We start from the raw sequence: 24,991 nt of genomic DNA, 5'->3' as shown, positions 1-24,991 counted from the left end.
CAGAACTGTAAGATCACCACCACCTAGAAGGAAATATCAATATATTTTCATCTCTTCTAAATAAAAGAATTTCACTGGACTCTTTTCTACTCTCTGTTTTATAGTACGTGGGCCATTAAATAGTAAGATGCCTAGCAATCAAATTTAAAAGAAGAAAAAAGTGAAGGAAAAAGGCCTTTGAAACCAGTAGACTATATATATACAGAAGTAGACAAAACAGAGTGCCCTTCATTTTGAATAAAGACTCTATTTTGACATACATATTCTCTTGAAGTTAATATAAAACACCTAACTGTGCTTTTGTACCTGGTTCATGCCAATGATTAAATATTCACTTTTATTCATTCCTATGTTAATTATAGCCAAACAACAACAATAGCTACTTCCTCCACTGTCACAGGGTCTAAACAGAAAATGATCACTATGCAGACAACTTGAGGAAGGTTTAATGGGACTGTTAAAAAAGGTTGCAGGGAGAAAAATCGCATGGTATAGGTTGTACATTGGTGGTACACATTATAGGTGGTACATTGGGTACACAGGTGATACTGTTAACACTCAGGCCTGACGTGTGGGACTTCAGGAATGAGTCAGCCGCCATGAAAAGAGAAGGGAAGACACAGTCAACTGAAGGAGAGTCCCACAGATAGGGAAGCAGAGAATACCTACTCTGAACTCTCTTTTTTTCCTGTAATCTCCTGCTGGGACTGCCAATTGGCTTATCCAAACAAAAGCCAGGGGCAAGAGAGACTCTGGACATTGTCCATGGAGGTTAACCTCCAGGGCAGGGGCAGGGAAACTGTGGAGTGGGTCTTAAGAGGCAACACAAGATCATCTTAAGTTCCTTCCCTTCCATATGATTAAAATAATTAAGTGGCAGATTGGCAGGGTCTAAATTCTGTGTTTATATAAAAAGATATGGGGAGATTATACAGTCTGTTGCTATTGCTCTCAAAACATGGCTAATTATAGGGTTTTCAAAAATTATCTACTTTTCTTACTCTTTTAAATAGGCAATGTATCTAGGTTACAAAATCTGAAAGATGCAAATGAGATGACAATGAAAATTAAGTCTCCCGTCCTCCTCTCTCTGTGCCCATTTTCCCCTCGTTAAAACATTGTACCTAGTTTCTTTTGTATCCATTCAGAGATGTTCTATGCAATTGCACTCAAGGTAAGTAATAAATATTTCTTTTACATGAATAGTAGAATGTTATACACACAGACTGCATATTGCTTTTGAAATGTAATAATACATCTTGGGCTGGTTTAAAGTTAGCATGTAGAGTGCTTTCTAAAGTAAATAAGATTTTATTTGGATGAGTATAACAAAATATTTTTACCAATTCTACATTGATGAGTATTTGTTTTCATTTTTTTACAACCAAAACTACCATGAATATTATCATACATACATCATTTTGCACCTATCTTAGTAAATCTGTAATTAGTATTTAAAAGGAAAATTGCTTTGTGAAAATACATGTATTTTAAAATGTAAAAGATAACTGATAAACAATCATCCATAACATTTTAACAATTAAACTTCCATCTTCAATTTGCAATTCTGTTTCCCCACAGTTTCACTAGTAGGCTGCCACCAATTTTTTTTTTTTAAATTTTTGCCAATCTGATAGGTGAAAGCAGTATATGATTATATTTTATAATTCAAGTTGAATACCAATTCTTGTGTTTAAGAACCATATACAGTATATATTTTTAATGGAATTATTTGCTTATATTCTTCAACCATTTTTATGGGTTTGTAGGGGTTCTGTGTTAATTAAAGAAATTAGTTCCTCACCACTGAAAAGATTTGATATGCAAAACTGATTTATTAAAAAGTATTTTCCTAATATAAAAAAGTCTCTGATTTTTTTTTTCTTTTGATATTTTCATTGTTTCTCTCTTTCTCTTTCTCTTTTCTAATTTTTGAATATCTGGTACATTCTAGTGGCTTGTGCTAGCTTCGGACCCATTTTTTTTCCCCTCAGCTGGCCATCCAAACACCATTTATTAAATAATTGATCTTGCCTCCATTGACTTAAAATTTTTTGAAAAAATAGAAATTCTTGAATATAATAAGGTATATTTCTGGTCTTTCTATTCTGCATCATTAATATTATTTGGCAGTGTTCTATTTTAGCAAGTATCACATAGTTTTAATTATGGGTAAGGACAAAAAATGAACATGATTGTACTAAAATTATTCAAAAGCATCCACTGTGGTAGAGAATGCATATGAACATATCAAACTTAGGACATAACTTGAATGGATTCTTTGGGTTTGGGTGAAACAAAGGGACTCAGAAATATTTTCAATACAAAGAATAAATAAAAGTATCCAGGTTATGTTAGATAAAAGGTCAAATCAGTTCAAGCACACTGAAGGAAAAGAATGAAAGAAAAAAATTAGTAATTGTTGATATCGTTATTTGTCATTGTCATCAGCAGCAACAGCACCACCACCATTTATTGACTGGATATAGTTACTAAATAGTAACTATATCCTAATAGTTACTATTATCCACATTCTACACTATGGAAACTGAAGTTCAGGGAATTTCAGATCATTCAGCAAGGAAAGGTCAAAACCACCACTGAGTTTGTGGTCTGCCTGATTTTGCAGCTCCAATTCAATAAAAATACTGGTAATATTTACTAAATACATTAGGCTAAGTGTGAGAATTTGTAAGATGCAAACATACATGTAAGACTAAAAACATAAATACCAAACAATTGATAAAGACAAAATATGGTACAGAATTTCAGCAGAGTTGGAAATTCTCAAGATTGGAGTTGTTCAAGTGAGACTTCATACTACTGATAAGACTACTAAAGCCCCAGGAGGTAAAGACAGGGGTGGCCATTCCAGGAAGAGGCACTGAATGCCAAACATAACATTATAGAGGGGAGATGGCTTATAGTGTGTTTGGAGGACAAGAGGTGTATAGATTTTACTGGAATGGGAATTTTAATATTCATTGATTTGTTTATATATTTATTTTGTAATAGAATAGTGCCTTGGGACTCTCTGATGGACAAGAAAAAAGCCAATATTTGTTTCTTGCCAGATGAAATACACTCAACACACATGACAGCATGAGTCAGGCCTGGAGTATTTGCATAGTTATATAATGCTTTATGAATTGGGAATGTTGAAGTGGCAACTGTGTTAATAATTCTTGGGTGTCAAGGAGAAGGTCATCACACTCTGAGGTGCTTTCTATAAATATTTTGGCAATTCAGTTTCTAGAGAATCTTTCTAATGTCTAAATGATTAGACATGGCATATACAACAATTATTAAAATTAGTGAAGGGTAAGAGATCAGAGATAGACTTTAGTATTCATTTAGATTTAGCAAGTGTCCATTTTCTTATTAACATGGTATCACTTTTACCATGAAATAATTTTCTGTTCATTCGGTCGCATTCAGTTGTTCTCTTTGGTTTTTTAACCAAAATTTTCACTTTTTAATAACATTTCTTCTGATACATATAGAAGGATTTTTCAGTGATTACAGAAATAAAAGGGTACACATTTTACTTTTCAGAAGTTCCTGTAAACAAAGATATAACAAAAGAAGTGATTTTTCATTTCCTATGTGCTGTAAAATGAAAAAACTTTTTAAAGCCATAATAGCCTATGAAATAAAAGTACAATACATTCACATCACATTGAATGAAAGTCTCAAAATTGAATAAATATACTGATTTTTTATTACTTATGAAAAATTATATATACATAAATATACACACATACATACACTCACAAGCACACACACAGACAGCACCATGTACAGAGTAGGTACTCTTTTGCTTTCTGAATGCTAATTCTATTTCGTAATTTGTAAGATCAGTTTAGGTTCCAGGTAATCATTCTGGAGTAAAAAATAGGATATTAGGCTGGGCATGGTGGTCATGCCTGTAATCCCAGCCCTTTGGGAGGCTGAGGTAGGTGGATCTCCTGAGGTCCAGAGTTTGAGATCAGACTGGCTAAAATGGGGAAACTGTCTTTACTAAAAATACAAAAACTTAGCCAGGCGTGGTGGCAGGTGCCTGTAATCCCAGCTACTTGGGAGGTTGAGGCAGGAGAATTGCCTGAACCTGGGAGGTGGAGAGTGCAGTGAGCCGAGATTGCATCATTGCACTCCAGCCTGGGCCAGGAGAGCGAGAATCCGTCTCAAAAATAAATAAATAAAAGTAGGATATTGACCATACAGAAGAACTTGTAGACTGAATGATTCAGATCTAACTCAAGTCTATATAAAAATGTATGCACAAAAAGATGAATAGTTTTCTAATCATTTTAAAAGGCGTACTCTTAAATATTTTAGTCAATTATAAATGTTGTTAATATCTGAAGAATTACAATGTTATGACTTGGAACTCTTTCTCACATTCATCTTTACAATAAGTCCTGCTTTAGAAACATAGTGTGGCTACTCCTTTCTCCTTTCAGCCTCTCTATATTTGTACGAGTTCGTTCTCGGAATCTTTTCACTTTACTCTTATCTATCATCTCCTCAAAACACTGTTTCAAAACCCCTCTTCTAAGAATTCACCTCAACTAATCTCATCCAAATCGAAATATAGTTTTATTTTTCTTTCCTTGAGGGCTATTGTCATTATTGTACCATTGTTGCAAGATTACTTTATAAATGTTCTTTTCAGATTTGATTGCTTATTTATGTTTTTCTTATTCTTTTAAGAAAGAACGTAAACATTTTGAGGACAGACAATAATATTTATGTTTGTGAAATTGGTCCAGTGCATATTTTATGGTATTCCACAATCAGTGAGGACATTCACTGTCTGGGTGAGGTTAATAGAGTTATTTCTCATAGTTTTGGGGTTAATACTGTCAGTTAAAGAAAAGCTATAGTGATTATTCATATTAATATATCTTTCATTTAAATATCATTTATGCAAAATATATTGTATATTAAATTCTAATTGCATACTCCTACATTACTATAGTACAGATTATAAATGCTGCTAATATTGGTCAATATTTTCATCCCCTTGATAGAAACTAGTATTCAGCCTCACTACTGAATTAAAATTTTATTTTTAAAGTTTCATATTTTTACAGCTTCATTTGAATAAGAAAAAGATACAGATAGACGTAGGGAATTAAAAGAAAACAAAGCTTCAAGAAGAGTTAAATAAGAAGTTTAAGTAGAATGATCCACAATGCTGCACTTGACACTTGAGTCTCCAGGATGCACTTCTGTCTATAGCACATTGTACTCCCACTTTTATCTTTTTATCATCTGCTTTGCTGGTTTGTCCTTTGTTGTCTCATTGGGAAATCTTAGACTTCTCTGTTACTTTAAGCGATTTTTAGTTTGTTGCATACCGAAAATAAAGAGGCCCAGACACAGTCATGAAAAGATGACTTTGCTTCCTTCACTCTACAGGCAACTACCACCACATGCACCCACACACCTCTTCCAATCCACTCTTCATTTTCTCCTCTTACTATGTATGAACTTCGTGTACCAATCTTCCTGTGCTACAGATATCACACCCTATCATTACTCAAGGATTTTGCACCAGACACTCTTTCTTTTGTCCATCAATGTTGCCCTATTTGATTTTTCCCACCAGTATATTTAAAAAGCAATTTTTCCAATTGTAAAAGCAAAGAAGCAAAACTCTTTTCATATAACATGTCCCTCTTCAGCCATTGCCACAGTTCTCTCTTCCCTTCCCTAGCAAAACTCCTAAAATAATTGTTTTTGATAGCTCTCCTTTTCACTCTTGAATATATTCCCATCAGGTTTTACCTCTACTCAATTGAAAGTGCTTTTTGGATGACCTCCAATGACCTCTATGGTGCTAATCAGATCTCAATTTTACTTGACCTACCAGTAGCATTTTACACAGGTGATCACATCTCTCTTTTGATGCTTTATATAGTGTTACAGAATTCCATGCTCACTTGGTTTATCTTTTATATCTCTGACTGCTTCTCTTCAGTTTTCTTTTTTGGTCCTACTTTATCTCTTTGATTTTTTAAAATGTTGACATTACCACTAAATATTTGGACTTCTTTTCTTTTCTATTCGTATCATTCGCCTATGACCTTCTCTGTTAATATGGCTTTAAACCTTACCTATATGTTGATAATTTTCTCATTTTTAGTTCTAGCCCAGATGATGATGTTCAATAGTTACTTCACACTTTAATAGGTCAAAATTGATCTCTTGATAATATAAGCCAAATTATGCCTTTCATCTTCTCAGAGCCCTCTAATCATTTGGATTAAAGCTAATATTCTAATAATGCCTAGAAATTTTTATATAACCTGCCCCTACCCTTACTCTTTCCCCCTGTAACCTCATCTACTACTAGTCTTCCCCTCATTCAAGTTAACCCAGCCACCTTGGCCCCATTGTTGTCTTCCCAGCACCCTAAATAGACACCTTAATGCCTTCGCCCATGCTATTACTTCTTCCTGGCATCCTCTTTCTTCAGATACGTAGGTGGTTCACTCTCACTTCACTGAGGTCTTTTTCAAATGTCACCTTTTTAATAAGGCCTTTTCTTGCTTCCCCAGCTCAAAATTGCAACTACCTGACCCTTGTACTTTTTATGTTTCCTATTTGTTTTATTTTTCTTCCTCGTACTTATCAATGCCTTACAAGTATGGGTTTTACTTCTCTTAAAAGCTACATAAGGAAGGACTGGGTTTTTTGTCTCTTTTATTCATTGCTGTATCCCTGAAGACTACAATATGGCTTAACTCATGGAAGGTGCTCAATAAATTTTGGTTTTTTGGGTGAACAAGTTCTTCCTATGGGACAGGATTATAACTCTCATAGCTCTTACAGATATAAGGCTGCATGACTCCTGGTTGAATTCACACGGCTGTCCAACACTGTGGCCCCATAGTGCATTAATTCTTATGACAACCTTCTGAAAGTAAATATTATTATTCTAATTTTTAATGCCTGAGAAAAATGAGTCTTATAAAAATTAAGTATCTTGCTTAAGTGAGAAACCTAATAAATAGTAGAAACAGGTTTGTATTCAGGTACAGTGAGGTAGATCCTAAACTATTAACTATTACTTTATGAGTTAAAGAGGATAACAATATTTTCATATGTGAAACACAAACTCATTGCTTTGGAATCAGTTAATAATAAAATAAAACGTGTCCCGTGATTCATTATACATGGTATGTGATTAATAAATTTGATCTATGTACTATAGACATTGAAAAATCATTGTTTAGTTTTAAAGCAATATGGATAATGATACGGTATGGATAGAGACTTGAATTAGGAAGACAAAGTAAAAAAATATAGTACTAGCAGTAAGGAAATGATGTCAGATAAAGAAAGGGTATTGATGCATGAGACATTTCACAAGTGATTTGTTATATACAGAGAGTGAGAAAAGAAATTACCCCAGATACATACATGAGTGACTCAGAAAGTTGGTAGGAAAGGAAGTCAAATTGTGGAGTGGTCTGATGAAACTGAAGAAGTCAGAGGTGGAGTTTCTAACACTCAACTCTATTTTAGCGTGAATAGTAAAGTCAATATAATAGGGTTAATACATTAAATAACCCTTTAAAAGAACTAAGAAATTGATGAAGACTTTTACTTGTACTTTCTTGATCTGTATTATACTAGCAGACAGATGAGTGAAATATGTGTTGGTTATTGAAATGCATAAATGTGTATCAACTGGCGATCTGTGAATTTTGCTAGATTTCTCTGTATGTTAAATTTCTTTGACACTAAATGGCATATATATTTCCAACTTGTTCTGACACTTAGAATGTTTCAAAAACTTTTCTCAACAGGTCCAGAAACTAGTTTGTTTATACAATGATTTTTCTATTACTCCTTTTACTCATTTCAAACTCTATTATTATTATTATTATTATTATTATTATTATTACTGTTATTTTGAGACGGAGTCTTGCTCTGTTGCCCAGGCTGGAGTGCAGTGGCGCAATCTCAGCTCACTGCAAGCTCCGCCTCCTGGGTTCACACCATTCTCCTGCCTCAGCCTCCTGAGTAGCTGGGATTACAGGCGCCCACCACCACACCTGGCTAATTTTTTGTGTTTTTAGTAGAGATGAGGTTTCACCGTGGTCTTGATCTCCTTCGTGATCCGCCCACCTCAGTCTCCCAAAGTGCTGGGATTACAGGCATGAGCCACCGCACCCAGCCTCAAACTCTATTATTAAACTTAAATTTTAAATGTGCAGTTAGGATAAGACAAGAAGAGCAATGCAATGGTAGGAGTCAGGAGTCAAATGTCAGGAATCTGAGATCCAAATTCCATGTAATTAGTAATCTGTGATATAACTTTGGGAACTGAAACTTTGGCGATACTTCTTATCCTTTCTAAATGACTCCAAAAACATACTCTCGAAGGTATAAATACATATACATATTATATATCATATATATGTTTAATAATAAATGTGTTAAGCACAATTGTATTTCTTGTATAGGTAATAAAATTGATGATCAGGGAGGCTGAATAATTTTTCAAGGACCACCCAGCTTAGGAGAGGCCTGAGTTGAAATTTTTCTTCAAGTATGTTTTTCTCCAAATCTTGTTCTCCTCTATTACATTATTCTATCTTTTATTGTTATTTTTATAGCTTTCATAATATGTAAGTAGATTGATGGGTACTATTGTATAAAGCACAGGATCAGATGTTAGCTCTTCTTCTTAGTAGCTCTGTATACCTAGCCTTTCTGAGTATTCATATTTTTCAGAGAAATGGAGACTAAAGAATTGTTGTCAATTAATGAAGTAATATTTGAAATGACTACCATAGCATCTAGCATTAACTATACTATGTCTACCATAAAACAATCTTCTCATGACAAGAAGGAGTAGTCAAGGCAGAAAAGTTAGATGATTAGAATTCTTAGCAACACTCTCTCAGTCAGAGCCACACTAGAGTCTACAGTTTAACCTTAAACCTTAGTATTCCTTTCTTTATGGCAGAGAAAGAATAGTAAAAATTTCCAGAAGATTATCCAAGTCACTGTCTGATCACCAATTCTGTTCTTGAAATTTCTTGATCCTGGAAAGGGGTCTGTAGACACTTGACACAATTATGTCCAAGAATAAATAATTGTTGATAAATACATTGAATTCAGGTTTACAATCTAGTCAAGGAAGACTTGAAAATCACTAAATAAAATGTTTAAAATTAATTTATTGAGACAAAAGGATTGGGAAAATGACTCTAGTGTTTGTGGTAGCTGCCTGAAATATCTAGAAGACTTAAAAAATATACATTCCTTGATCCATGTTTATTATAACTTGTTTACATTTTCTATCTCCTCCACAAGAGCTATATATTATGTGCATAGTAGGCAGTCAACAAAAACTGGGATAATAGATACTTGAATTAAAGAATGAATGACTAACATAAAACTCTCTTTCCTCAATATGCTTCCTAGGCAGTTTCTTGCTTCTGTTCACCGAAGTCTACCAGTCTACTTATGCAGCTGTCCCTACAATATCTCGTAATTGATTATCTAGACTGTCTTGTGTGATTTTCAGCATCATCAATCAATTTATGTCAACAGTTTACTGAGCAGCAGCTTCTTTTAAAATAATCATAAATTTTGGTTGGAAGAAAACAGAAGTTTCACCATTTTGGTAAATTAATGACATTTACAGCTCTCTCAGAAACATATGTGCCCAGTGCCCAATTTAACAAGGAAAGTGACATGTACATTAGGGTTCTTCCCTTTAACAACTTCAGATAACTAAACCCAAGCAAGATAACCCAATTATCTGACATTCTGTCAAGAGTGGTTAGTGTATCAGGTCGACTGTCAAGTCTGAAGACAAGTCACTATCTGTGGAAGCTGTTCATTTTTCAATGGTCAAAAATAAATCATACATACCAAAGCAAGTACAAGAATTCTAAATTATTAAATGTAACAAGTATTTGATTGAAATATCCAAGTCTTGGTTTTGTTACAATAAAAGCAACACATATGAAGTTCTTTAGACAAGAAACAAGAAAGTAACTATCATTTTCTTATAAATATTAATTGTATACAAATGAAGTATAAAATTGAATTAGAAGAAAAGTAACAAAAATCCCCATTCAACATTTTCAAGGAGCAATCTTTTCATGAACAAAGATACAAAAAATTAAGATGGAGCCTGAAAATAAAAGTCTTATCCATTAATTAATACAAAATACGAAGAACTCTGAACCTTCACAGCCCCGGAAAACAAAATGAAAGTGGAGAATAGAGAAGTCAGAAAAAATCAGAAACTATTTAGTAATTCCCCAACACTCATAGAGACTCTCAATGTAGAAAATTGTATTTTAAAAGATGGTAAGTGGTTGCTTAGCAAGGCATCCCCAGAAAACACTTTTTTTTTTTTTTTTTTTGCCAAATAACTGGATGCAGTCTTACATTTTCAATCAGGGTTTAATAAACATCATTTTTAAATCAGTATAAAACAACTCACACTATGAATGGGATCAATGTAACACTTGATATTGTTTCAAAAACCTTTATTCAGAACGTCAGATTATTCTGTAAGTCATTTAACTCAACTTCACCCAATTCCAGAGACCTAGACAGTCCATTTTTTTTTAAATGAGAAAAATACATCTTTTGTAATATGACTTGTTCTGATTGCCTGCTGTTTTAAGGATAGTAGTCAAGGTAAATTAACCTCTAGGCCATACACATGTATGATGTGGTGTGATTATTTTTATTCATTCGATAGGTATTGAATGAATTGTATACTGTGTGCAATGTTCTATGTTATGGATGGATGGTTAAGTTTTGTCCTTACAGCGCAGAGGAGAAACATAGGGTTGGTCTATACCAAATCTACTCTCCCCTTCATGTCTGCAAAAAGAATCTGCTTTTATTCAGATATCAAAAACCTTAAAGGAAGATGACCAATTTAGAGATAAATTCTGAATATGCTAAACCAATCATGTAAGCTGAGTCATCAGACTGCCATCTGGTCATGTGATGGGTTCATGATAAGGGACCCAATTCTGGCAAATAATATGAGAAGTTAACTCAGCTTTGGGGTTTATGGAAAAATATTCTAACTGAGGAAGAGACATTCCCTTTACTCTTGCTGCATGGAATCACGTATGGATGTGAGACCCACCATGTTAATCTTCTTGTAATAATGATGTGAAGTAGACTAAGTCAATGCGCTGAGGATGGCACAGCAGAAAGATGGAAAGAAATTTGATTATGACATAATCAGTGAGCCGCTGCAATAATAAATTTTGGAACCACTCCACTGAAGAGCTTCTTGTTATGTGAGATAAAATAATTAATTCTTCATATCACTGCAAACCAGTTGAATCAGGGTTTTTTTGTTTTTGTTTTTGTTTTTGTTACTTGCAGCTCTAAGTATCTTTATGTGAAGAAGTATCTTCAAGTGAAGGAAGGGAAATGGTGAAGTAGAGTATGAAATACGTTAAGAACTGTATTGTAGATGTGTACAAGGGAGCCAAGGTCAGAGACATCTTCAAAGAGGATAAAATCTTGAGCTGAGTCCTAAAGGATTCTATATAGAGAGACAAGGGCACAACTGCATTTCAAGAAGTTGGAAAACTGTGTGCAAAGTCATCAGGGCATGAAAAATTTGAGAATTTGAGTAATTACTTGAGAATAATAAAAAAAAATCATATTTGGATGTAGAAAGGCTTACAAGATGGGATGGGAGATAGGCAAAGTGGAAACTATGACGCTCCATTGCCAAGTCATGTTAAGAGAGAAAATCCATTCTCTCTTAACATGGATCTCATAGTCTAATTCTAAACTCTGTCATAAGAGGAAACTGGAATTAAGAAATTATGCTAACCAGCTGGAGGTTACCCATGACCTGAAGCCTACTTTATGAGTTTGGGATCAAGTTGTTACATGTGTAGATTATTCTGAGAGCAGTGTGGAGGATGGATGGACTGGGGATAGGCAAGAACAAAAGTGAAGGAAAACAGCCTGGAAGCGGTAGTGACACTCCAAGTAGATGATACCAAAGGTGCTAGTTATAAAGTAGAAAGGAAAGGGCAAATTAAAGACGAATTTATGAGAAAAAAAGAATCAAGACTTAAGAAATAAGTAAATAGAGATTATTGGGTAAGAATAATGTCTTCTAGATTTTCTGTGTTTGGTATCTTAGTAATGGCTGTAAACTAGGGCATTTTGTATTTTTAAAAGTTTGGGAATGGTGGGTGAAAGAATTGAAAGGGTAGAGGGGAGGAATATTGAATTCAATTTTGAACTTCTTGAGGTGAGATGCCAGTCATATACCATAGTTACATAAATATCTTAATAATGAATCCTCCAGAAAAAAAAAAAACTGGTTATAAAATATACCCATAGGTTAAATATCTTGGAATTATTTGTAAAATTTTTGGACAAAAGCTAAAGACATTTTTAGAGGATGTCTATTAAAATGATGATTCTTACTGGAGTAGTTAGCTAGTAGTCTTTTTTTTTGTCTGTTAAGGTTAATTTTGGTTTTTGAAAAGAAAGCCAACTAATATATGGAAAGGCGGATATTGGCTTTTCTTTCATGTTCTATTCCTCTACTACTTTATGGACAGATTTCTTGAATAATCTGTGCTCTTTTACCTGTATGGCAGAAACTGCTATGGGTTTACCAAATTAAACTTCATTTTGCTTCTGTATATATACATACATGGACCACTTTTCTTTGCCACCTTGCAGTTAGGTGGGGCATTATTACTGACTTCTGGCCTATGGAATATAGACAAAAGTGATGTCTGCTAGAAGCATCTAAAAGTATCTCCAACATGATGCTATGATTCTATGATTATACGCTATGATTCTATCTTATTTGGGTCAGGGAATATATTTGAGAGTTCTAAATTTAGATGATGTGATGGTTTTAATGTGTTCCCTTTAAAAATTCATGAGCTGGAAACTTAATCCCCAATGCAACAGTATTGAGAGGTGGGGGTCTAATGGAAGATGTTCAGGATCCATTCACTCATGAATTGGTTCATGCCATTATAAAAAAGTCTTGCAAAAGTGGGTTTGCTTTTCTTCACTCTTCTACAACGTGAGGAACAACAGTCCTTTCCTCTGGAAGATGCAGTGTTCAAGGTGCAATATTGGAAGCAATATTGGAAGCAGAGATTGGGCCCTTACCAGACACCAAACCTGCCAGCGTCTTGATCTTGGATTTTTCAGCCTCCAGAACTAAGAGAGACAATTTCTGTTGTTTATTTCTCAGATATTCTGTTATTGCAGCACTGATGGATGAGGATAGGGAATGACTGAGCCATGAGATGAAAGGATTCTGAGTAAGTCCCATCAACGAGCTGATGACATTCAATTTTCTGTCACCATCTCAGATCTTTTCCCTGTCCTTCAGGCCTGTACCCTACTGCTTACTGTGTATTTTTAGTTGGACAGAAACCAAAGACTCATTTGCCTACATTTTATTATTGTCATGTTCTTTCCCATCCTAGAGGGATTTATTTTCTAACTCATTTAACTTGATGAAATGGGTGACTTAATTGTATTAGCATAATTGGTAGTTGCTTAATTAAATAGTATTTTTGAGAAAACTGAGAAAGTCTTGGTTTTATGAAATAGGTGCTGAAAAATAAGTACAAAGTGAGTCTATTAAGTAGATTACTCAGTTATTGGTATCATCACTCATGGTTTAATACTAAAACTAAAAGAGCACACTTAATGTTTTATTTTTATTTTTATTTTTTTCGAGATGGAATCTAGCTCTGTCACCCAGGCTGGAGTACAGTGGCATGATCTCAGTTCACTGCAACCTCTGCCTCCTGGGTTCAAGCGATTCTCCTGCCTCAGTCTCCCGAGTAGCTAGGATTACAGGCACCTTCCACCACGCCTGACTAATTTTTGTATTTTTAGTACAGACGGGGTTTCACCATGTGGTCAAGCTAGTCTTGAACCCCTGACCTCATAATCCACCCAGCTTGGCCTCCCAAAGTGCTGGGATTATAGGCGTGAGCCACCACGCCCAGCCACACTTAATATTTTAAATGTCAATTAGACACTATAAAAGAAAGATTCTGGAAACAATCTACTATCTACTTCAAAGCTCCTTCAAGGATACAATGTTAGTGGGCCTCTCATATATAACTACTCATTAACATTTACAATTGACAGCACTTGTGAGTCATGCCAACAACTAAGGGCAACAATTTTGAGCTTTTAAATATCTCAGTTTGCAACATCGTTTTCTTTTCAGTTTTGCTCTTAAGTTAAAAAAGAAGTCACATCTTCAGTACTTGAATGAGTTCCTAATTGTTGATAGAAAAAATAAACATTTCATGAATTCTTCAAATTATACTTTTTGAAAGTAGATGTTGAATTAGAAAGAAATATGAATTCAGCATGAGATACCATAAACGTATTTTAATTTCAATTCTTTAATCAGCTAGATGATTGTCATTGGAAAAATCACTTAACATGTTGAGATCCCTTTCTGGGATAGCAGATGATCCTTCAAGTTCCATTTGACTTCAAAATACTGTAACTCTATGAGTATCTGTTAGTGTATTCCTTTTGGATGCCAAATTCAAATATTATTAGAAGACAAGAATAATTTCTAAACAGAATGCCTTTTTGTCAACCATATTTTTTGTTGGCTAGAGCAAAGTCAGTCTGATTGAGAAATAACAAATAATTAAACACTATAATACTGCTTTTCAAGGACTTAACCCAAATCCCTAGTATAAACTATGACAGTAGGGGACTAACATTATTATAGGGAAACCAGATTACTATCTAAGGAAGCAATGATGTAATTGGATGTGGTTATTGTAATGAAAAATTGCTGGACAGTGGATTAGGAAGCTCAGTTCCCAAAGGCCTGGGTGGGTCCAAGTTTCAACATCTGAGTTCATTATGTATATATATAATGTTCATTTCCATAACTCTTCACTTTTTCTTAACAAAATAGAAGATTTTGAGGGAAAAATGATTTAAACTGTAGCAGGATGAGCTGCAGACAAAACTCCTCAGACACCGAGTTAAAGAAGGAAGGGGTTTATTCGGCTGGGAGCATTGGCAAGACTCCTGTCTCAAGAGCCGAGCTCCCCAAGTGAGCTACTCCTGTCCCTTTTAAGGGCTCACAACTTTAAGGGAGTCCACATAAGAGGGTTGTGAGCGATTGAGCAAGCAGGGTGTATATGACTGGGAGCTGCATGCACCAGTAATCAGAATCGAACAGGACAGGACAGGGATTTTTACAATGCTTTTCCATACAATGTCTGGAATCTATAGATAACATAAGCGGTTAGGTCAGGGGTCAATCTTTAACTACCAGGCCCAGGGCACGGCGCCGGGCTGTCTGCCTGTGGATTTCATTTCTGCCTTTTAGTTTTTACTTCTTCTTTCTTTGGAGGCAGAAATTGGGTGTAAGACAATATGAGGGGTAGTCTCCTCCCTTAAAACCAGTGATACATTGACAATGCAGCTCTTTTCTTGGCTTTTGCTTTGATTTGTGGTAGAAGTGTGTATAAGATTCTATTTTCATAAGTATTTAATAGCAGTAATAGGGCTTAAATGACACCAAATTAATTTAAAGATTGTATGGTATTTTAAAAATCTTTTTATTAAAGGAACTATATAAAACCTCTATTGCATAAAATAGAAATAGAACAAACAAAAACAACTGTGCCTGTATTATGCCTTAACTGGAAAACTATGCTGATGGATTTTACAGATTATTGTGTACAAAGGAAACCTTGTTACCACTATCTGCCTCTTTTTCTTCAGGTTGGTTGGGATAGAGAACAGTTACTTTTGGTTTAAGCAAGTTGCTGAAAGTAGGGATTCTATCCTGTGTATACATTTATGAGAACAACAGGGTGGAAAGATGATTACAGCAGATCAATATTAAAAGTCAGTGAGACATATCTTTCCCTTACAAAAAATGAAGCAATAATTCATTATTTATTACATTGTAAAGGTAAAAAGATAAATTAGTTGCAAAATAATGATTCTCAGAGGTAAAGGGCTGAGGCTTTAAAGCCCCCTATCGATTCTGTATCATGTGTGCTCTATTGCTCTGCAAGACTTCCCTGAAGTACAGCTCTTTCCCCTTGCTTCGGGGAGTGTTCCAGACATCAAAGCAGAAAAAGAGAGCATTTACCTCCTTTGTGTATTCATTTGTAAGCCTTTATCAGTATTTAAAACTGACAGAATGGGAGCACGCAGACTTTTTTATTCACTGGATGTCCGGCCTTGCCTCTCTGCTTTTATTTGGAACAGGTCATAGGCAAAACTGTAAAGTGGACAAAATTTATTGAGTTTCCTCTCTCTGCTCTGTCCCTGCCACGTGGCCAGTGGGCTCTTTCCTCCTGCCTGGATGCTAATATGTTTGCTCTTGAGCTTCTTTAAGGCAAGGATCATCCTTTGTTTTATCATTAATAGTTCAACAGTGTCCAAAATGTTTGTCACATTAACGAACAAATGATAAACTAATTCCCATAAGCATTAGGTTCAGAATATATATATGTTTTCATATTAGAAGAGAACTGCTGGAAGAGAGCAATACTTAACCTCAAGGAGTGACTTGCAAATGAGAGAATTTCAGGCATTAGGGGATACGTATTGTGGAGAGGGGGTGAGAGAGACAACTGTGACTTCGAATCACATGATACCAAATTTCCACATCTTCTTGCTTTATTTAACTTGCTTTATTTAACTTGAGAAATTGCCCCAAAATTTTAGATTAAAAAAGTGTAGGGAGGATTGTTTTTAAAAAATAAATGGACAGATTTTTGGATCATCTCAGTTTTATGGATAGCATATTAAAGTCACAGGATATGTTCATTTAATACCCTGTACCAGAGACAACATTGGCTTAATTCATTTCGTGGTTTTCTCAACTGGTACAGAAGATGCTGCTCCATCAACTTGTTCTTAGGCCCCAACTCCTGACTTGGTTAGTCCTGGACTTCTGCTCACATTCTCCCTCCTCTCCAGTTTTGGTTTCACTAGTGATATCCATTGCCTCGTTTCTTTTTTCTTTCTTTCTTTCTTTCTTTTTTTTTTTTTTTTTTTTTTGAGACGGAGTCTCGCTCTATCCGACCATCTCGGCCTCCCGAAGTGCTGAGATTACAGGCCTGAGCCCACCGCGCCCGGCCCCTCTCCATTGCCTCATTTCTGATCAGGTCAGTCTCGTGGAATTGCTTTAGCCAGGCCAGCTCTTAGTTGACCTCTGAAGCAGCTCTCCTCCGCCCCCTATTGACATAAGTATGCATGTGCACAGCTGGGTCCAGGAAACTTAATCCTATTCATACATTGAATAGTAAATTATTGAATGTCTATAAAGTGCCAAGTACTGTTCTAGGCACGTGTGATATATCAGTGAATAAAGCAGAACAAAAGATCCTTACACTGATAGAGCTTGCAAATGGGAGCCTCATCTCAGGTTATCCCCATACTTTGAAAGGAACACTTTGAAGAGATTTTTGCATTATGCGCCTTAAGTGACACTTTATAAAGGAGTTGTGTTATAAAATGGCTTCCTACAGGCGAGTTTTTCATTCCAATTGGCTCTCTCTTGGAGTCTGTTCAATCAGACTTGGTAGGAGGAGTGGGAAAGACTGCAATACTGCTGTTCTACCTACGATATAACCCATAGCATACTGATGCTCCAATTTCTAAAAACACATATTTGAATTCTTTATCTTCCATAACAAATACTTACTGTAAGTCAGGTTCTCTGGAACAGGGCGTGAGACAGAATTTCACTGTTTGGGATTTACTGAAGGAGTGCTCTTTAGGAAAAATTCTGTGAGGGAGTAACAGCAGAATTATAGGGAAGAGAAAGGAATTAACAAGGATGAGATCTCGGGTCAAGTCTAACCTTGATCTGATTTATGGGGAGGCTCTGGAATGTAATTTATATCTTAGAGATTTTCCCACTTCGTAGGCCAGGGGGCTATGGAATCAGAGGCTCATTCTGCAGAGAAGGGGCTGTATTCAGTTAGCTGTCACTGCAGCAGATGGGAGTGGGTGCAGCAGCCAGGTAGAGGTGCACAGCAGTGCCTTTGACAGTGCCTGATTTCATATTCCCTGAGTACCGTGGAATTTCCAGTACTGTGTGTGAAAATATGGATGGCCTTACAGACATTTCTGTGGATTCATACTTTTTAAAACATTTTTGGGTTATCTAGTGAGTTTCAGACACTGTGCTGGATTGGTACATGGACGGGTGTGACATGATTGCTGTCTTGAGCTACTCTGTGGACTAAGGGGGAGGGGACAGGGCAGCAGGGGTGTCAAGGGAGTGTGATATGATGTCCGGCAGAGTTGTGAACAGTATGCTGTGGGACATGATGTGGAAGCAATACTCAATCCCAGGTGGTGGCTGGGAGAGGATCAGGAAAGCTTCCTGGATGATGTGACATCCCAGGCCTTCATAAAGTCTGTATATTATTTTCCTGTGGCTGCCATAACAAGTTAACACAAACTGGTGATCATAGAAATGTATTCTCACAGTTCTGGAGGCCCAGAGTCCAAAATCAGGGTGAAAGCAAGGCTGTGCTCTTTCCCAAGGCTCCAGGGGGGAACTTTCCTTGCCTCTTCCAGCTTATGGTAGCTATAGGCATTCCTTGGCTTGGGGTTGCATCAGTCCAGTCAATGCCTCCCTTTTCAGAACCTTCTCTCTGTGTGTGTCTTCTCCTCTTCTGCCTCTCATTAAGTCAGTTGGCGTTGGATTCAGGGCTCACCCTGATGATCCAGGGGGATCTAATCTCAAGATCGTTCATTTAATTCTATCATCAAAGACCCTTTTTCTCCATAAGGTCACATTCACAAGTCACAGGTTTCTGAGGTTAGGCTGCAGACATATCTTCTTTGGGGCCACCACTCAACTCAATACTTCACTGGTGGTTAAAATGTTTCCTATTCCAAACGGAAAGGGGCACCACATTTAAGCTTTTGTAATTAATTATTACACAATGGAGGAGGGGCCTCCTGGGCATAAGCTCCAAATGTTATGGTTCCCATTTATAGCCACCTTTTTAGGATGCAAACTGTGAGGTAAAGCTTTTAAATTCCAACACAAAGCTTCTAGTTAACTCACTTGCCTTGGAAGATAGGGGCTATTCATTCACTCTTCCAGTGGAAGAGACTCACTGTGAGCCTAAGTCAATTTCTCCTTTCAGAAAGGCTATCCACAGTGATGCCAAGTAGTCAAGATGGTTTTCATTCCAATTTTACTTATTCATAGCTCAATATCTGGTGAGGCAACTTTCTGATCAGTGATAGTGGCAGGTGGAAGTTGTGGAGCAGGGAGCACTGTTGAGGATACATAGAGTTATAGGACTTGGTGAACAATTGGTCATGTTAGTGAGAAACAAGGAAGACTTCAAGACCTGAGTGAGCAAGACAGGATATTTAGTTCAGTGTTGAATATGGTGAATCTTAGGAAGCAGTAATTCATCCATGTGAAAAAAATCTCATTAAACTCATGACTGATGGGTTTCTAGTTTTTTAAAACATAAATAAGGCATTCTTTTTAAGGAAAGATATTTTGAGTATTTTTTTTTTCATGAATTGTGAGATGCGAGCTGCATCTTTAAAGTTTTAACACAAACATTTTGCATGGAAGCAATCACTCCCTAAATATGATGCTAGGCTTGAGCTATTTTTTTTGACTTTGATATATTTTAAATATAATTAATATTATTTTATGCTTAGTGCATGTTGCCTGATTCTTAATTTTTATTTGTTTGAAGGGGTTGCAGGCATTTTTTAAATCTTCTCTCTTAGAGGATCAGGAACAATAACTAATAGGTAATAGGCTTAATACCTGGGTGATGAAATAATCTGCACAATAAACCCCCATGACACATATTTACCTATGTAACAAACCTACACGTGTGCCTCTGAACTTAAAAGTTAAAGAAAACTCCTTCCTTGTTCTTATTTCTCTTTTTTCATATTCTTACAAACAAAGCTCTCAAAACAAACAGTCCATTTATAATATATATTATTTTCTATTCCTTCTCAGTTTCTTCTTGAATCACTGATAGGAAAAATGGGCTTGACTTTTTTTTCATAAGGATGAGAATTATACACAAAAAAACTTCCCTTCCAACCTTTTTGGAAACAATGACGTATTTGTACTTACATGGATTTGCAAGTATGGCATTGATTTACCTCTTTGTGTGCACCCATTGTTGCCTTTGAAATGATCACTTTTCATACAACTTTAGCAGATGAAGAACTTATTGAGGTGGTGCAAGTATTTTAACAATCATTAGTCAATTAGAATACGTCTTTAATATTTTATTATATTTTTAAATATTTTTTAAAACATTGTCTTTTTTTTATTTTTATTTTTTAAGGCAGAGTCTTGCCATTGTCAGCCCAGGCTAGAGTGCAATGGCACGATCTCGGCTCACTGCAACCTCTGCCTCCCGGGTTCCATCAATTCTCCTGCCTCAGCCTCCCGAGTAGCTGAGATTACAGGCCGCCACCAGGCCCGGCTAATTTTTGTGTTTTTAGTAGAGATAGGGTTTCACCATGTTTGCCAGACTGGTCTCGAACTCCTGACCTCAAGTGATCCACCCGCCTTGTCCTCCCAAAGTGCTGGGATTACAGGCGTGAGCTACCGTGCCCACCTAAAACATTGTCTTTTTTATATTTTATACTTTATATGCTTTTATATTTTTGTTCAGATATTAAAATAAAAATTGTTATCTGGCTATGTTACTTTTTAAATATGCCTACATTTTAATAATGCATGCAAAAAACAGTAAAGTTTTAAGGGAATTAAACATTGAGTTTAATGGAGTCCTACATTTAGTATGACAGCAGAACACCACAAAGTATATCCACTTAACTTTCCTTTGCACCAAAGTAGCTTTGTGAAAAACTGAAGAAAATAAGCCTTCATTCAGAGCTTTAATAAGAGTCTATTCATGGGAGGGCCTCATGCCAGTCAATGTATTTCATGTTTTATTATAGTAACATGCTAGAGGAATTGTTCTGGTTTTTAAATTAGGCATTTAAAATGAAAACAAGCATCAAATAGTCTCTGACCAAGTTCCTTGTGTCTCTTCTTTGCTATGACTTCTTGAGTGATTTTCATGAGAAGAGCGATCTCATTATGAGTAACATTTCTTGAAGCAGAAAAATATGACACTCCAAATGATATTGACTTGCTGTTTTCCTGTTATTTAGTGGTCTTAACTATCAATCAAGCAACTAAATGATGCCTGTCATACACTCATGAGAGTAAAACATAGATCTAATTTTATCCTTAGGTCATTGAAACTTATAATTGCTAAAACTTTGTCCTATGAAATTAAAATTGAATCAACAAGGTTAATAACACAAAGAAAAGTAGGAAGAACAGCATGCAAAGAACATTATGTTCAATAGGATCAAGTGTAAGTGATGATAGGAGAAATTGTTTTTTAAAAAAACAGGATTGAAACCAAAATTTGTTTTTAATATGTGAGTTTTTAACATTAAAAGGATTTTATTCTTAACTCTCAATTATATAATCACAAAAAAACCAATGTTTCAGGAAAACATACTTAATCCTAACACAAAATTCATGTCACTTATCACAAAGTTAGATAGTCAAGTGTAAAATGGAGAAACAAAACAGAAATAGCAATTTTAAACCACATGAGACATTGTGAAGAATTTTTTTGTTAATAAACAACCCATAAATACTTTTACATACTACATTTCAAAATGATGCCTCTGTGAATAATATGATAAAGGTCATAGTGTTGAAGACTTTAAATTCAAGGTCATCATGTTGAAGACTTGAAATTAAATTCAAGGTTGTAGTGATGAAAAATTCAAAGTCAAGATCTTGATGATAAAGACTTTAAATTCAAGGATACATTGTGTAAGAAAGGACAAACTACTAGCATTCAAGTTATTTAGCCAATTAGTTCTCTGTAAGTACAAAATATAAGAAATCACTAAATGGATTGGCCTAATTACAAATTTTGTTTCATTTATAAATAACTCTCAACTTCAAGAAATCTTTTCACAGACTCATTCAGTCACATGGTATCTATCTACCCTTGTGTCGGTATTTCTGCTACACTTTAAATCCTTATTCAAAACAGTTCCCTCTCAATTTCTCTATGTTTATAAGTAAAAAATAATTTACAAGAAGGAAATGTCGGCTGGGCTCAGTGTCTCACACCTGCAATCCCAGCACTTTGGGAGGCTGAGGCAGGCGGATCACGAGGTCAAGAGACCAAGACAATCCTGGCCAACATGGTGAAACGCCGTCTCTACTAAAAATACAAAAATTAGTCGGCTAAAAATACAAAAATTAGTTGGGTGTGGCGGCACATGCCTGAAGTCCCAGCTACTTGGGAGGCTGAGGCAGGAGAATCGCTTGAACCAGGGAGTTGCAAGTTGCAGTGAGCCGAGATTGCACCACTGCATTCCAGCCTGGTGACAAAGTGAGACTCTGACTCAAAAAAAAAAAAAAAAAAAGAAAGAAAGAAAGAAAGAAATGTCTGTCCCTTAGCTAGAGAAAAAAAGCAATCCATTTTCTTCTTTACTTCAAAAACACAAAACTAACCAAAACAATCCAGTTCCTGATGTCATGCACACAGAACCCAGGGCCTGGAACAATATTTCATTCTGGTTTTCTTGCTATATGCTGAGAATAATGCAGTTATTTACATTATTGAGAAATCTATTTAGCAGACTAGAATCATCCCAGTGCTTCCATCAGAAGAAGGCTTGCTTAAAAAGGCACGAGCAGCAGCATCTACGAATGGGAACATCAAAGACGCTACTCTGTCTTTCTCCTCATTTTCTTCTGATTCATCCATATCTGCTGAATCATCATCATCATCATCATTTTTTTTTTCTCCTCCCCCCTTATCTTTCTCTTCCATCTCTTCATACCCCCTCATCATGACCCATTTCCAATCATACTATAGGCACCCTGAATGTTAGACATGCCATATGGAATTGGAGAATGGCAACATTAAAGATATTTAAAGTAAAGGAAATGGTAGGTATAATACCCTTCCACATATCCTGTTGTTGTACAGAATGTGGTACAGCTACTCTAGTCATACACCCAAACTTGACCGATGATTGGAAATTCACAAGCTACTCCAGGTCCTTGAACTTCTTCCACTTCACCTTTAGCATTCGTTAATCTCCACTAGCAACTGTCCAACTGACAAGCCTTCTCAGGAATAGCATCTTTTGACAATCTTAATTTGGTACGTGAAGAAATAGTGGGGTGGATGTACAGAAGCTAAGTTCTGGCAGAAACTATGGGGAAACTGAAATGGTAATATCCTCAGGTGTTGCTACAGAAATTCTGGCATCTCATGAATCAGTCTTATTTCTTCACTAATGATATTTCAAATTTATGCTTTGGGAAAAGTTTAGTGCTCTAGAAATATTCAACAGAATGAGTATACATTAGCCTTTGGATTTTATGGTTTATAGCTAACATTGCACAGAAAGTATTTTATACCACATGTTCTTCCAAAAACATTCAGTCTCATAACTAGATTTTATATTAAAATCTTCAAGGAGTAGCTATACAAATTGTACTTGTCATTTAAAGCTACAAGAAAAGTATCATTCAGATTTGACATTCTGTTTGGATTTAACTTCCTGATTAACAGTAGCAACTGTCCAACTGGTAGATTTTGAAAATGATGGCAAATTATCCTCTTTAATAAAAATAACATTGACAAAGAGTCAAAACTGCCTGAATTTTACGGTCTGTATCAATTATAAGGTAAAGAAATCTTCTGCTTCCTCTAAAGCTGCCCCATAGAGAAGTTGGCAATTAAAAAGGCATCCTTGCCTGTTTTAGGTAATCTTACCAGTAAAGACGATGGGCAACCTGGATGCTTTGCAAGGAGCGGTGGAGTAGAAGTTGCACTAAAGGACTCTCAAGGTTCCATTCAAACTTGACAGCCTGAAGTAAGAGACACAATTACTTTACTTGTCAGTAACAAAATTATACCTGAATACAGAGGGACTTCAGAGGCTTGAGAAAAGGCTAGAGAAAACAGCATGCACATTTTAACAAAATGCTAATAACACATTCATGGTTTTATGAGTCGGTGTATGACTAATAACAAAACACACATATATTACACCATTTGGATTTGTGTAGTCTTGCTTCCTTTCCTTGTTATGGATAAGAAATAAGGGCAGGAGTTGGTAGAGTTCAACCATGTGCTGGGGGAGAATACTGACACAAAAAGTCCTGGATTATTAAATACAATATTATTAAGCCATAGATATTTCTTCCTATTTGGAGATGAAATTAATGCACATTCAAAGCCTTAACAGAAATCATCAACTGGTGTATCATTATTAACCTCCAGGCCTTGAGGTTTTGCTTAAAAGTTCAAAACTATTACTACCATAACGCAGTCCCAAATCCTTTCTTTCATCTCCACTGTGAACAACTCTTAAGTTTTTTAGGATACCCAACCAGGTAGAAAACACAGGTAACAATGGCAGCCCCCGCTATCCTTAGGGACCTAATTTAGGGCTTCACCTGTCCTCTGCAGGGACTTCACTGACAGCAATCTGTAGCTGAGCTGCTATCATCATCCCAGGAATCTGAATATATGAAAATGAAAACCAGGTTCTCATAAAAATGCCCATTCCTGCTTGAGAGACAAAGCTTCTATCTTTAGTTGTTTGACAAACCATTTAAGTCTCTCTCTCTTACACACACACACACACACACACACACACACACACACAAAGCTTAAGAGTCTAAGCCAGGCTTTATACCACAGTACAGACAGCAGGAAAAAATGAGTACAATATCCAGTCATACATACACTTGAAGAAACACCTCAATATGCTAGCTATCCTCAAGAATGCAAAAGTTTATAAATTCCTAAGGTGTGAGGGTGCTGAAGATGAGTTCAGCAAATCTGCATAAACTCCTGATGCTGTCTGAATGTAGAAGGACAATAGTGTGTGCTGTCTTAAACTGTAGCCA

General features: G+C 35.8%; 1 protein-coding gene across 6 annotated transcripts in view; it reads right to left on the bottom strand.

Annotated features, from left to right (window-relative positions):
• PIK3C2G (phosphatidylinositol-4-phosphate 3-kinase catalytic subunit type 2 gamma) overlaps positions 1 to 24,991 on the bottom strand; it is a 422,739-nt gene that overhangs the window by 216,024 nt on the left and 181,724 nt on the right. For all 6 annotated transcript variants that reach the window (XM_021922093.2, XM_021922095.2, XM_017945702.3 and 3 more), the window contains one exon: positions 23,850 to 23,944. In XM_021922093.2, coding sequence (XP_021777785.2) covers positions 23,850 to 23,944 — 95 coding nt within the window. The remainder of the gene's footprint in view (positions 1 to 23,849; positions 23,945 to 24,991) is intronic.

The sequence above is a fragment of the Papio anubis genome, chromosome 9, assembly GCF_008728515.1.
Source record: "Papio anubis isolate 15944 chromosome 9, Panubis1.0, whole genome shotgun sequence".
Classification (NCBI taxonomy): Eukaryota; Metazoa; Chordata; class Mammalia; order Primates; family Cercopithecidae; genus Papio; species Papio anubis.
The sequence above is the reverse complement of the archived record's forward strand: the minus strand, read 5'-3'. Positions and strand labels throughout refer to the sequence as shown.